Source organism: Lissotriton helveticus, chromosome 6 (assembly GCF_964261635.1).
Source record: "Lissotriton helveticus chromosome 6, aLisHel1.1, whole genome shotgun sequence".
NCBI lineage: Eukaryota > Metazoa > Chordata > Amphibia > Caudata > Salamandridae > Lissotriton > Lissotriton helveticus.
The window spans coordinates 577,130,549-577,142,476 of NC_136067.1; the positions used below are offsets into that span (position 1 = coordinate 577,130,549).

The following is an 11,928-nucleotide window of genomic DNA, read 5'->3' on the forward strand; positions in this document are numbered from 1 at the left end:
TTTGCCATTTACAATGCCAATAGCTTAAACTCGCGTAAATGCGAGACCTATTGCATTGCAAATTTTTGTTTAAGCTTGGTGTGAGTATTTATTTGTAATTTTTCTATTTTGGTACATATGTTTATATGGTGGTGAAGCCATTAGTATTCCAAGCCATACGTTTTCAGATGTGTGTTTAACCAGGAGGGTAGGCCAACAACCATTGCATTCTCTGACAGGACTGTCCAACGCAAATGATGTGTACTTTATGTCAGATTTGATGGAGCAGTTATGAGGCCCCTGTCTATTTTTTTGCAGCCTGGAGCCTAGGAAATCTATTGGGGTCCCTGAAATTTCAGCTTGCAGCAAAGCCTTCTATCACGCTGTGCTAGGGATGTCTACTTTAAGAGGCCAAGGACGGAATGGGCAATGATATTTTACTCATTCTCTGCAAATGGGCTCAGTTGAGTATTAAATGTACCAGCACCCCAGTGCAGGAATGAAAGTCTGTATTACCCCAAGTCTTCTTTGTCCCAATCTTTGGATTCCATCCCTCTTGCTCAAGGACCAGTTTCAGACTTTCCCAGATTACATATTGTTTGGTAGTGAGTCCTTACTGAAAAAGGGATGACAAGGGCAACATTTTGAAAAACAACTGAGTTATTTTCTTTTTCTAACGTTCACATCACTCAGTAATCTTTAGGACACTCCGATTCGCCACACCTAACAAAGTAATCTTAAACGGGAGTTCAGATTTGCCAGTAAGCATGTGGGAAGCCCTAAAAAAAATCAGAGAGTATCGAGTAAGAATCAAACAGGACCAGGTGATAGAAACACAAACTACAAGATAGCCCAAGGCTAGCACCTGCTGTTCATGGTGACTGTTTTTCCCCAAGTTCTAAAAAACAATTCCTCCACTTTATGGCCTTTGACTACTAAATGTGAAAGGACATACCAAGGAGAGGCCAATGACTGTATGAGCACCAGCATTCTGCTCTGTTCTCTACTTTGAATTCTATTTCCGGTGCATAAAGTGTACATGAAGCCTACATCTATTCACCCATACAGCCTTCTGTCCATCTTAAAATCATCTCTCGAATACCCCTTAAGCTTTATCTGATACTGTACGTATACGTGAATTCTCTTCCTATGAGACACTCCGAGTTGGACTGTATGCGCCTACGCCTCCGTTCAGCTGTGTACATGGGTGACAAATGCTGGCGTTCTACATGCAGTGGTGCATGTAGGTTTCTGTGCAGAAATACATTAGGGTTTCGTGTTACTCTGCGTCAGTCATAAGGGGGGTGTTGCTAAACGTGAGGGGACACCCAAACTACAACATACGAGTCATCTAAAGCAACGTCTGCGTCATGCGTCACTGTGGGAATGCACGCGCTGTAAATCGACAACCTGCTTCGTGGTTGCTCCAATATTCAACAGTTTTGTTCCACACCTTTCTGTGTTCAAAGAGGCAGCAAAACATATATTTTACCTTTTTATTTCGCTACTGTAATCCATTGTCTCTATGAAGTTTGCACGTGTCTCTGTTGTGCTGGGAAGTATCAAAACTATAACCGGTTTCGATGGAACCCATCTCCCCCTCACCCAGCGGGTCCCTGACATTTCAGCTTGCAGTAAAGCCTTCTATCACGCTGTGCAAGGGATTTCTACTATAAGAGGCCAAGAACAGAATGGGCATTGATATTCTACTCATTCTCCGCTTTGAATGCAAGTTCCTCAGCAAATGGGCTTAGTTGAGTATTAAATGTACCAGGGTCCAAATGCAGGAATGAAAATTTGCATTACCCCAAGTCTCCCTTGTCCCAATCTTTGGATGGTGACTGTTTTTTCCCCCCAGTTCTAAAAACATTTCCCTCCACTTTATGACCTTTGACTACTAGTTGTGAAAGGATGTACCAAGGAGAGGCCAATGACTGTATGGGTGCCAGCATTTTGCTCTGTTCTCTACTTCGAATTCTATTTCATGTGCATAAAGTGTACATGAAACCTACATCTATTCATCCATACAACCTTCTGCCCATCTTAAAATCATCTCTCGAATACCCCTTGAGTTTTATCTGGTACTGGACATATATGTGAATTCTCTTCATATGAGACACTCCGGGTTGGACTTATGTGCCTGCGCCTCCGTTCAGCTGTGTACATGGGTGACAAATGCTGGTGTTCTGCACGCAAAGTGCATGTAAGGTTCTGTGCAGAAATACATTAGGGTTTCGTGTTAGTCTGCGTAGGTCATAAGGGGGGTTTTGCTAAACGGGAGGGGACTCCTAAACTACAACATACGAGTCATCTAAAGCAACCTCTGCATCATGCATCACTGTGGGAATGCACGCACTGTAAAACGACAAACTGCTTCGTGCTTTCTTTAATATTCAACAGTTTTGTTCAGTGTTACAAGTTAGTTACAGCGCACGGCCTCTTATCTTCCCAAGTAACGACCTATCATCACCTTCCAGCTGATTACTCCAGACCACCATGGTTAAGAAAACAAGCATTGATCTCTTCTCTTTATGGGGCTATGTGTTTCTATTTCGAAACACATGGCCCCATAAAGATAAGAAAGTGCTTTGCAACAACAGCAAAGCAGGCGACCCAGTCCAGATCGGAGGCCAAAGGTCGTCAACAAAAACTCCTCATTTCCAATGGCAGGCCACCGATGCCAGCCAATGAAAATGAGGGACGGGCATTTAAGTCCCCATCTACTCTCCTACAAAATCTCACACCCAGCGACAGAGCTTTGCGCTGCAATGCCACGCGAGATCTAAAGAAAAGGGCTTCACTGAGGCCTGCGTGGCTTGCTGTAAATCAGCTCTCCACCCAGCCAGAAATGAAAAATAGGAGGAGGGAGGCTGCTGTACAAGAGACCCTAAGCTGACCGAGCCCCTTCAACCTCTCCTGGAAGTTGTTCTCCATGCCTGCCCAGAGGTCCCCAGCCCCTCCTTAACAGCTCTGCTCATGAGGCCTGGTCCATAGAGTTTCGCACCTGAGCCTCTGCGCTCAAGACAGCCAGTAAAGTGACTGTGCTATCCCTGCTCAGTTCATGATGAAGCCTGAAGCCAGTGCTTAATTTAAGCAGGTGGTTGCAAGTGCGGATATTCAGAAGGTTGGTTCCATGAGTTAAACACTCACCGTGGAGATCTGCGGGCCATTAGTCGAGGAACATAATAACTCACTTTTAAAAACACACAAATCACTGCAGAGTCATTTTTCTGCAACAATAAAAGTCTTAAGATTGTTTATCTTCCTGCTGGAGAGAGATTGGAGTTTTGTTTGTTGGCAGTTTTTAGTTTTGACTTATCTAATGTAGCGCACAGGGTTAATACGCCTGCTGCGAAGAACGTGTACCATGCATATCAAAGAGCAATATGTTATGTTCATAGCTCAGTGGGTTACTGCTTTTTTTCACTTCCTGAATGAAAATATAATTTTGCCTTTTACTGTCAAAATCGCTCTCGTTTTTTGTGAGTAGAAGAGTTGGCCAAGCAGGGCAATTCAAAAGGTATCCTTTGTAGGACACTTGAATACTTATGTACTATACTATGTTTGAGCAGCTATTTGGCTGACATGAATATGAAGGAGCCCTTGTGGGTTTCTGTGAGTCAGATCAAATTCTCTTGAAGGGGCCGTTTCTCTTCTGAGCCCTGCTTAACACATGTGTACAGGAGGAGCGGTGGATTCATGTCCTCAATGTTTGAGACAAAAAAATACTCATTGATTTCTGACCAATGAGAGTAAAAGTGTTAAGGTAACATGTCATTCCTGCTTATATTTCTCATGCTTTACATAATCCTGCATTTCCTATGAGTGTTTGCCTTTTCCAGAATGTTGTTACTTTTTATAGGCCGTGCATAATTTGAATTGAGTCACATCCAGGTGTTTATATTGGGGCAGAATTGGGTTGTAGCTGAAGACAGTGCGAGTTTCACTCAGTGGAGCAAAAGGGTGTTCGGGGGAGAGGATGTGGCACTATGGCCAGAGCTACAGAATTTGGAACTGGGAAACCTGAATCAACCTTCATGACTAGTCCATCAGACCACTCTCCCGAGGGAGCACATACCCCTGCTACACATTAGAAGACCCACTAGACCTTAGAAGCCCTGGTCTCTTAGTACCAGCAGGTGGACCTTACCGGTGCCCAGTATTGGTTAACCTTGAAGCCTTGTCCACCACAATCCATACTGAAGGTCACCTCCAGTCTTGGGGCAGGCCTACAAAGCAGCACACCCTAGAGCAGCAGTGACTTTGCCACTGAGGTCACAGGACCCTTGAGGCCAGTCCGCCTCACCTACTGGTGCCTCTATTTGCCTTGTTCCAGCAGCACTAATGCAACTCACCAGGGATTGGCAATGCTGGATTTGCATGCACACCAGAGTAAGGGGAATGTTTACAAGGGCCTTGCATCATGCTTCTTGCACCTTGCAATGTGGTACATGCACAACGCAAAGTTCCAGCTGGGGGACTTATCTAGAATGCTGCTGCGGCATGATATGATCATATATGAGGCGGATCGTTCAATACAGATGCAGGTTTTAGTGCTTGCATCAATGGCTGATTCACCTGGACCCTTTGCTACAACTGCATTAAATGCTGCAGAACGGATGTAGTTTACTTGTGTAGGACTGCAACAGAACAAAGGCTGTGTTAGCATCAATAGGGCACAGTTCTTTAGAAGCTTAGCAAATAACCTGTGAAAAAGGATGACAATGACTAATGCATCAAATGTTTCTACATGCACAACCACAAACATTGACGAAATGGAAAATAAAGAGTTGGTACATAGAGTGAAACTCCTACAACCAGTTTATTAGCCAGATCCAGTAGACAACTTATATGGTGAGGGAGAATTACAAAACCTTTGTAGCAGGTTGCATGTATTTGATACTAGGCAGTACATCCTTGGTTTCAGAGAGTACAAAGAAAATAAAAATTGCATCCCTGGAAGCCTGAAACCATTAGTGCACATTATAGACACCTTTAGTACCTCCACTGCTGAATGTGAACGGGGCTTTAGTGTAATGAATGAGGTGCTCAAACCACTGCAGAACGGAATATCAATAAATTGTTTGTCTTATATAATGTTCAGAAAAATTGTGGGGCTTCCTGTCATAGAATTTAAACCTGAATTTTATGTTCAGAAATGGTTCGAAAAAGGGAGGAGAAATGCCGATGAAAGAAACTGCATGGCTCGGACACAAATGTCTTATGATTCCACTTATAAGTGCATTTGGAACATTCTGTGATTGGAAACGAGTCCCAGATTGTAACTGTATTAAATGTAAATAACGTATATAATAAACCTCAAATAAACATGTTTTATCCATTGTTTGAATTAAATAACATTATAAGCTGTAACTGGTCAGTGAAATGTCAAACATACTAAAAATTGATATGTTTTGCTATTTCTAGCCACACCTCCGACTCCGCCCACTGATCCAATCTTCAGTTTATGCCCGCCCTCTGATTCTCCGCCCACAGTTCCCCTACTTTTTTTTCCCCACTTCGACCACTGCAAAGCATCCAATACAATCTGTTTGCCTCACTTCTCACACTGATCGGACAACTACTCAAATCTGGGCACACTGTATCCAAATTATATAAACTCATCCTACTGACCCCCATAAGGCTCACACTCGAAATGAGCAAAAGGGGAAAGAATAACCGAACTGCAACAATATCAAATGTGACTGGGAACGCTTACATAGGACTCCATTTATATACAAGATTTCAACTTCATGATCCCAACCAAATGTATGATAATTAAGAGAGCAAACTGGACCCCATCTAAACTCCACAAACTTAACGTTAGTCAAGATCCTAAATGCTGGAACTTCAGCTTACATGATGGTGATTTGGCCCACATGCTCTTTTACTGCCCTATCCTACAAACTTACTGAGATAAAATCTTTGATTGCATAAAACACACTTTTAAGATTAAACCCATCAAACAAATTCTCATACGTAACCCTGGGCTGCCTGGACACTGAACTGAAAACTGAAAATGACCAATGTTTTCTAAATTTAATGCTCACTCTTGCCTGCAAATTGATTCTTAACAACTGGAAAAACGTCGTCTTAATTTCTTTCCGGATGTGGCAAGAATGGCTCACCTTTCTTAGAGCAGAGAACTCCTCACTACAGCTCTCACTATGGTACTCGCCACAGCGGACTATGTGGGAGTTACTTGACGCTACGTCCTTTAACTTCGATCTCCCTTGAACCCAGAGACATGTACTATAGCCAACGCATTTTAGCCCACATCAACAACATTTTCCCATAGGGGCCCGTCTTGAGATTCAAGCACAACCTTGACATTCATCGCATTACCACTGTAGTGTCCTGCCAGGACACAGTCTAGTTGTTTGCAGTGTAACCATACACTGTACACCCACCCACCACAGACGTCACTGGGTCAGGTGACGCTGCCAATAAAAGAGCCAGAGCGCACGTGCTCGCGGCCAGATCTGCTATCCCTAACTGGTGTCCTGTGTCATGCTTTACTCTACCATGTGGGCCTAGGGCCCAACACCACATTGGCGACGAGGCCGGTAGTGAAGCCCACGCGTGCCACTGCCAAACATCCCGGAAAAGGGGGGAGGGCTGCCCGCCTGCAGGGCACCCCCTGTAGCAGGGCGCAAAGCGCCGAGAAGCCGGTGGGCACGTCGGAGCCCCACAGCCTGCAGCGACCGTGAGGCCCACCGCACCAGCCTTCAAGGACGAGCCGACCGGAGCCTACCCGCGTCGGCCGCCACCATCCAGCGCCACCTGGAAGGAGCGGACCGCCCAGTGCCCACCTGAGACGGCCGCGAAGCAGAGACCCCCACCGGAGAGGTGCCCGGGCCGGGCGGAGCCCACCCGCCACAACCGCAGCCCAGGACCAGGCCCGCCGGCCGAAGGTGAGCCCCAGGGGCGAAGTGACTCATGAACTGTGCCCAAATATAAGCAGGACCAGCGGAGCCCACCCGCGGCCTGCCCGAGTCGTCCCCTGCCCCACCGCGTGTGTGACTGAAGCGGCGAGCGACGGCGTGGGGGAAAGTGCGGCCGGACCCGCAAATGGCATTACCAACGAGGGGGAGGGAGCGGAGTAGCTAACCGCCTCCCGACCCCCCTCGCAACGTGATCCGGGCCAGCGGAGCCCACCCGCGGCCCGCAAGTAGCGCCCCCCCTAAAGGAAGACTCAGCAGCGCCTGCGGAGCCCACCCGCGGCCCGCCGGTGGCGCCCCCAGCGAAGAAAGACACTGCAGAGCCAGCGGAGCCCACCCGCGGCCTGCGACAAGCATGGCAGGTCTCCGCAAGGTAATGGCGCCCTGCCTGGTGAGAAGCGGCCTGACCCGACCCTGCCCGCAGTGTGGGCACTCCAAGGAGGCGCTGGGCGAATGCGGAGCCTACCCGCACACAAGCGCCGGGATTACCAGCTCAGCGCCGCAAAAGGAAAAGAAAACACCGCCTCTCGGTGCCCGGAGTCGAGCACCACACACGGAGCTCACCCGCTCTGCACAGAACACGCCCTGCCCCCCGCGCGACCACACATCGCCCAGCACACCGACCCCCCCCCCTGCCCGCACGAGGACTGCAGAAGGCTGCCGCGGGCCGGGAGGGCTTAGAGAAGTGAAGGCAGGACGGGCGCCGGCAACAGGAGCATGCCCCCACCTCCTCGGTTCCCCGGCAGAACAATGAAGCGCCTATAAGCGGCCAGCGCCGCCGAAAGTAACTGTAACTGTGCCCCAGGGACACTGGCTGCCAGAACGCTCACAAACAGGAGAAAGTGAAATGTGCTGGTGAACCCGGCAAGACACAGAGCATTTCCCCCCCCCTGTGCACAGACACGGAGCAGTGCCTCACCCACACACACATGCCCTCCTGCCTACCAGGAACACAAGTGAAACGAACGAACACTCACCGAAGGAAGAGGTGAGGTCAATGACTCCAGCCCCCGGTGCAGCCCGAGAGTAGCAGGGACAGTAAAGTGGGAAGGCAACTAAGGAGGAACGTCCCGGGGCAAAGCAGGCTGCTGCTGGAGGGAAGCATCCAGCATCACTGCCACCCTGTGGCCAAAAGCAAAAGTGCACCTGCATCAATAAGAATCAAACAAGCATTGCACAAACCCACGATGGGTCAACAGCAGCCAGGGGCAACAGACTGAGTAATGCCCCAAGGAAAGCATCCAATACCTAGCAGCAAGTAAATGCGCAACGCAACCACGTAGGAAACACCACACCCACACACACCAGCAAGGAGTCGGTAGTCGCCACTTCCAAAGCAACGTGGGAAGAGGCACGAATGCCTCAGCAAGAACTCAAGCACTGACAGAACGTCTAGAGGGAAATGACTGCCAAGCACTGGAAAAACGTCCAGGGGAATGACTGTCGCGATCAACGGACGGAGAGAGCAACGCCGCCTTGTGGCCACAGGCACTCACTGCAACCTCAACTACTCCCGCCAACGGTCCAAAGCAGCAAGTCCCCGACAACAGCCAAAGCAGCAAGTACCCAACGACTCGCAACAAGCGTCCAAGAACTCCACACCCGCACGCCAGGACCGCGCAGCACTGCGCCGGAACGTGCCAGGAATCAGGAGCGCCAGAGTGACGCTGCACAGCGACACGCCAACGCCACGGGACAGAGCACAAATGTCCCCAACAGAGACAGCGATGTCTCACAGCAACCAGAACGCCATCGTCAGCACGCATGGCGGCATGCACCAGGAGCGGTGACGCAACCCTCCTCCGCGCAGACGAAAGTGCGCCAACGCCAAAACACCGTGACGGTGAATAGCGACCACAAAGAAAACAACACAGCATGACAACTCATGCCCAAGATGAAAACCGACCACCCAGTCTGGTCACCAAGGAAAAGAAAGCAACAACAGAGAAAATACGACGACGGGTCTAGTCACCAAGCCAAGTGAAGACAGTGTCCTACCACATGGGCAAGACCACGGGGACGACATGTAGAGGGCCCGCTACATGGAGAAGCCTGGTTAGCATGAGTAAGCAAGAAAGAAGACCGGACCGCGTCGAGGAAGTGAATGAAGAGGAAGAATGGAGTAACACAACATCACTCCACAGAGGAGGAGAGAGAACCACAGCACACAGGAACATCGGTGTTATCCAAGGAGCATCGCAACAGTCAGCACACAGAAATATCGGTGCTGGCCAAGAAACATCGCAACATCAGTGTGGATCCCAGTAATCCCTACAACCTGCATTCGAAGAGACCAACCACTGAAGAACTGCATGGGTGCCCCGTGAACCTGAAGCTTGCCGAAGCAGAGCATAACCGAGCACTAGACAATCAACCCTTGTGGACTACACAAGACTCGACTGTGGCCATGTCCGAAGTTCCGCAGCGACCCGCACAGCCCACGCGATCAAGTGGCAGTCCAGGGGACAAGGGCCTCGGCCGCATGTCCTGTGACAAAGGAATCCGGATGGGAGAGGTGCAGCAGTGGCAGCTCCACGACCGGCAACAGGAAGCATGAAGGCCCCAGGTAAACACCTGGCACCGAGAAACGGTCTGTTGAAGACACTGAACCCATGTCCTAACGGCAAGACCATCCTGGCGGATGACATCAACACCCCCGAGGACGTCATGAGAGACTTGGCGGTGAGTCCGTTGGCAGTTCGGCAGCGACGCCTTTGCGCGGCTCATGCGAAGCCCGCACGGCCCACCCGGTCCTATCTTGTCCGGCAAGAGGGTCCTCCCAGCGTCTCTGGTGAGAGAAGAGTCCAAGCAGGAGAGGCCAGTCTTCGAGGCTCCAGTGAGAGAGGAGTCTGGCAAGGAAGGCAAGTCGGAAGTTACTTGGCCGGACGGAGATGTGAAGGCATCAAGATCAGCAAATCCAAAGAAAGACCTCTCGTGCCATAGTCGTCTCCTACAACCAACAAGCGTTGTCATCCACTGGACTAGGGACACCTGCGAGACCCCTCAAGGGTCACACCCATTCTGCTCCCAATGCTCCAAGTGATGAACATTGTATATAAGCGTCAACACAAGGATGATCTGAAGTACACCGCCGAGGTGAAGCTCATCTGACTGACTTTGTAGTCCTGGAACTTTCAACATTCTCCCAGCTGATCGCCTGAAGAAGATCTGTTGGGGCTATCAAATGTTATTGTTCTGTTTTCTTGCAGGTTGGACATTCGCTTTTCCTTTCATTAAAGTTTGGGAGGAATGTAGTGTCCTGCCAGGACACAGTCTAGTTGTTTGCAGTGTAACCATACACTGTACACCCACCCACCACAGACGTCACTGGGTCAGGTGACGCTGCCAATAAAAGAGCCAGAGCGCACATGCTCGTGGCCAGATCTGCTATCCTTAACTGGTGTCCTGTGTCATGCTTTACTCTACCATGTGGGCCTAGGGCCCAACACCACAACCACCTCATTACCTAGCGTAATGTTGCTGACAGTTGTTTTCCCTTGCGCATTTATAACCGTGATATATGTTACACCTCTTTAATATAGCACTCAATGTATAAATGATTTTATTACAATGGAAATACATTCCTGTTATTAAATAAGGACGCGATATGTAACCAAACCAACAGATGGCCGAATTGAATCTTGGTGTAGAAATATGCACAATCTTTACCCCCATCCCTTCTTTTCTGTACCCCTAATATATACACACGTGTAAAATGGTGCAAGCTATACGACACACTTCCTAATGGTAAACTGCGCTCTTTTGATCAATTTATTTCTGCAGCTGTCTTCACGTGTGTTATCCTTTGCAACAAAATTACTCGCAAAAAAAGAATCACAAGGATGTGGGAAAAAGAGGACGCACATTTGGCGTGAAAACCTTTTGCGGAAAAAAGTTATGGATCCATAAGAGCGAACTACACCAAATAACCTAAAAAGGGCTGGGAGGGGGAGGAGTTTGGGGTACGTGTCCCAGCAGTTAAGGGGCTAAAGAGAGAGTTAATCCCTTTAGAACTGTTACCTAATACCCCTCTTTGGTGTTGGGATATATGACTCAAGATAAATGGAAATATGCAAGTTTATCCGGGATGCTAACCCAAGCCGAACTGCTTTTCGGCGAATCTAAAGTACTACTTTTAATGAGGTTTAATTTACCACGTGCCATAATTGTAAATAGATTGACTTGGGGGCGGGGTGGCTCTATAGTCACCGACTTGCCATGTATCTTGCCCGTATACATAGGATAGAGGCGTCAGCAGGATGAATGATGGAGTGAGTGGTCCCTGACCTTATAAAAAAGTCCCCAACTAAAGTACAGATGCTACCACTACTTACCAGTAAGAGCAACCCGAAGATACACCAACCGATCACAAACTGATTGTAGGGCACAATGCCCGCCTCCATCGCCTCCGCCATCTTCACTCACTTCCTGCAACACAGCCTGCTTGCCGTTGATAGGTGGCGCGTGATCCATGCGTCACCGGGGCGTGCGCATACTGTCACGGTGTGAGGAGGGAGCTGATTACAATTTCTGTAGGGTTGATTCTGATGGATGTTTTCGCGTGTTTCGGGTTATTTTCTTGATGCTTGTCTGCCAGATATAAATTTCTTTTCAGGCAGAGATTAAACGGAAGGTAAGGAAATTGTTACAGTACAGAAGAAAAATTAAGTGCTTATACGAAAGAAGGGGCATCGATATATAAATCTAAGGTAGTTTGCTACAGTTTGTCTCGGTCCACACTCACTATCTGAGTGAGGTCAAAGACATTGAAATCTTTAGATTTCGGAAGTGTTAGTAAAACTGCAATGTAACCTTAAATCATCAGGTGACCTTTGTTCTTTTTATGTCATCTGCGGTAAGTACTTTAAACTTAGTTTCACGTTACGTTGTTAAAACTAGAGGTGGGCGAGCCAACCAATTAACAGGGCTCATGAGCCGAGCTAATGGTCTGTCTGGCATGACTGTTTTAGAGCCCGTGCACGAGCCGATCCCTGAACATGTTTGCCAT

At 48.5% G+C, this 11,928-nt stretch overlaps 1 protein-coding gene across 1 annotated transcript in view; it reads right to left on the reverse strand.

Annotated features, from left to right (window-relative positions):
• LMBRD1 (LMBR1 domain containing 1) overlaps positions 1 to 11,404 on the reverse strand; it is an 890,221-nt gene extending 878,817 nt beyond the window's left edge. Inside the window, exon 1 of the mRNA XM_078648011.1 lies at positions 11,255 to 11,404. Within this exon, the coding sequence (XP_078504137.1) occupies positions 11,255 to 11,335 (81 nt within the window). The 5' untranslated portion in view covers positions 11,336 to 11,404. The remainder of the gene's footprint in view (positions 1 to 11,254) is intronic.
• Positions 11,405 to 11,928: the final 524 nt, after the last annotated feature.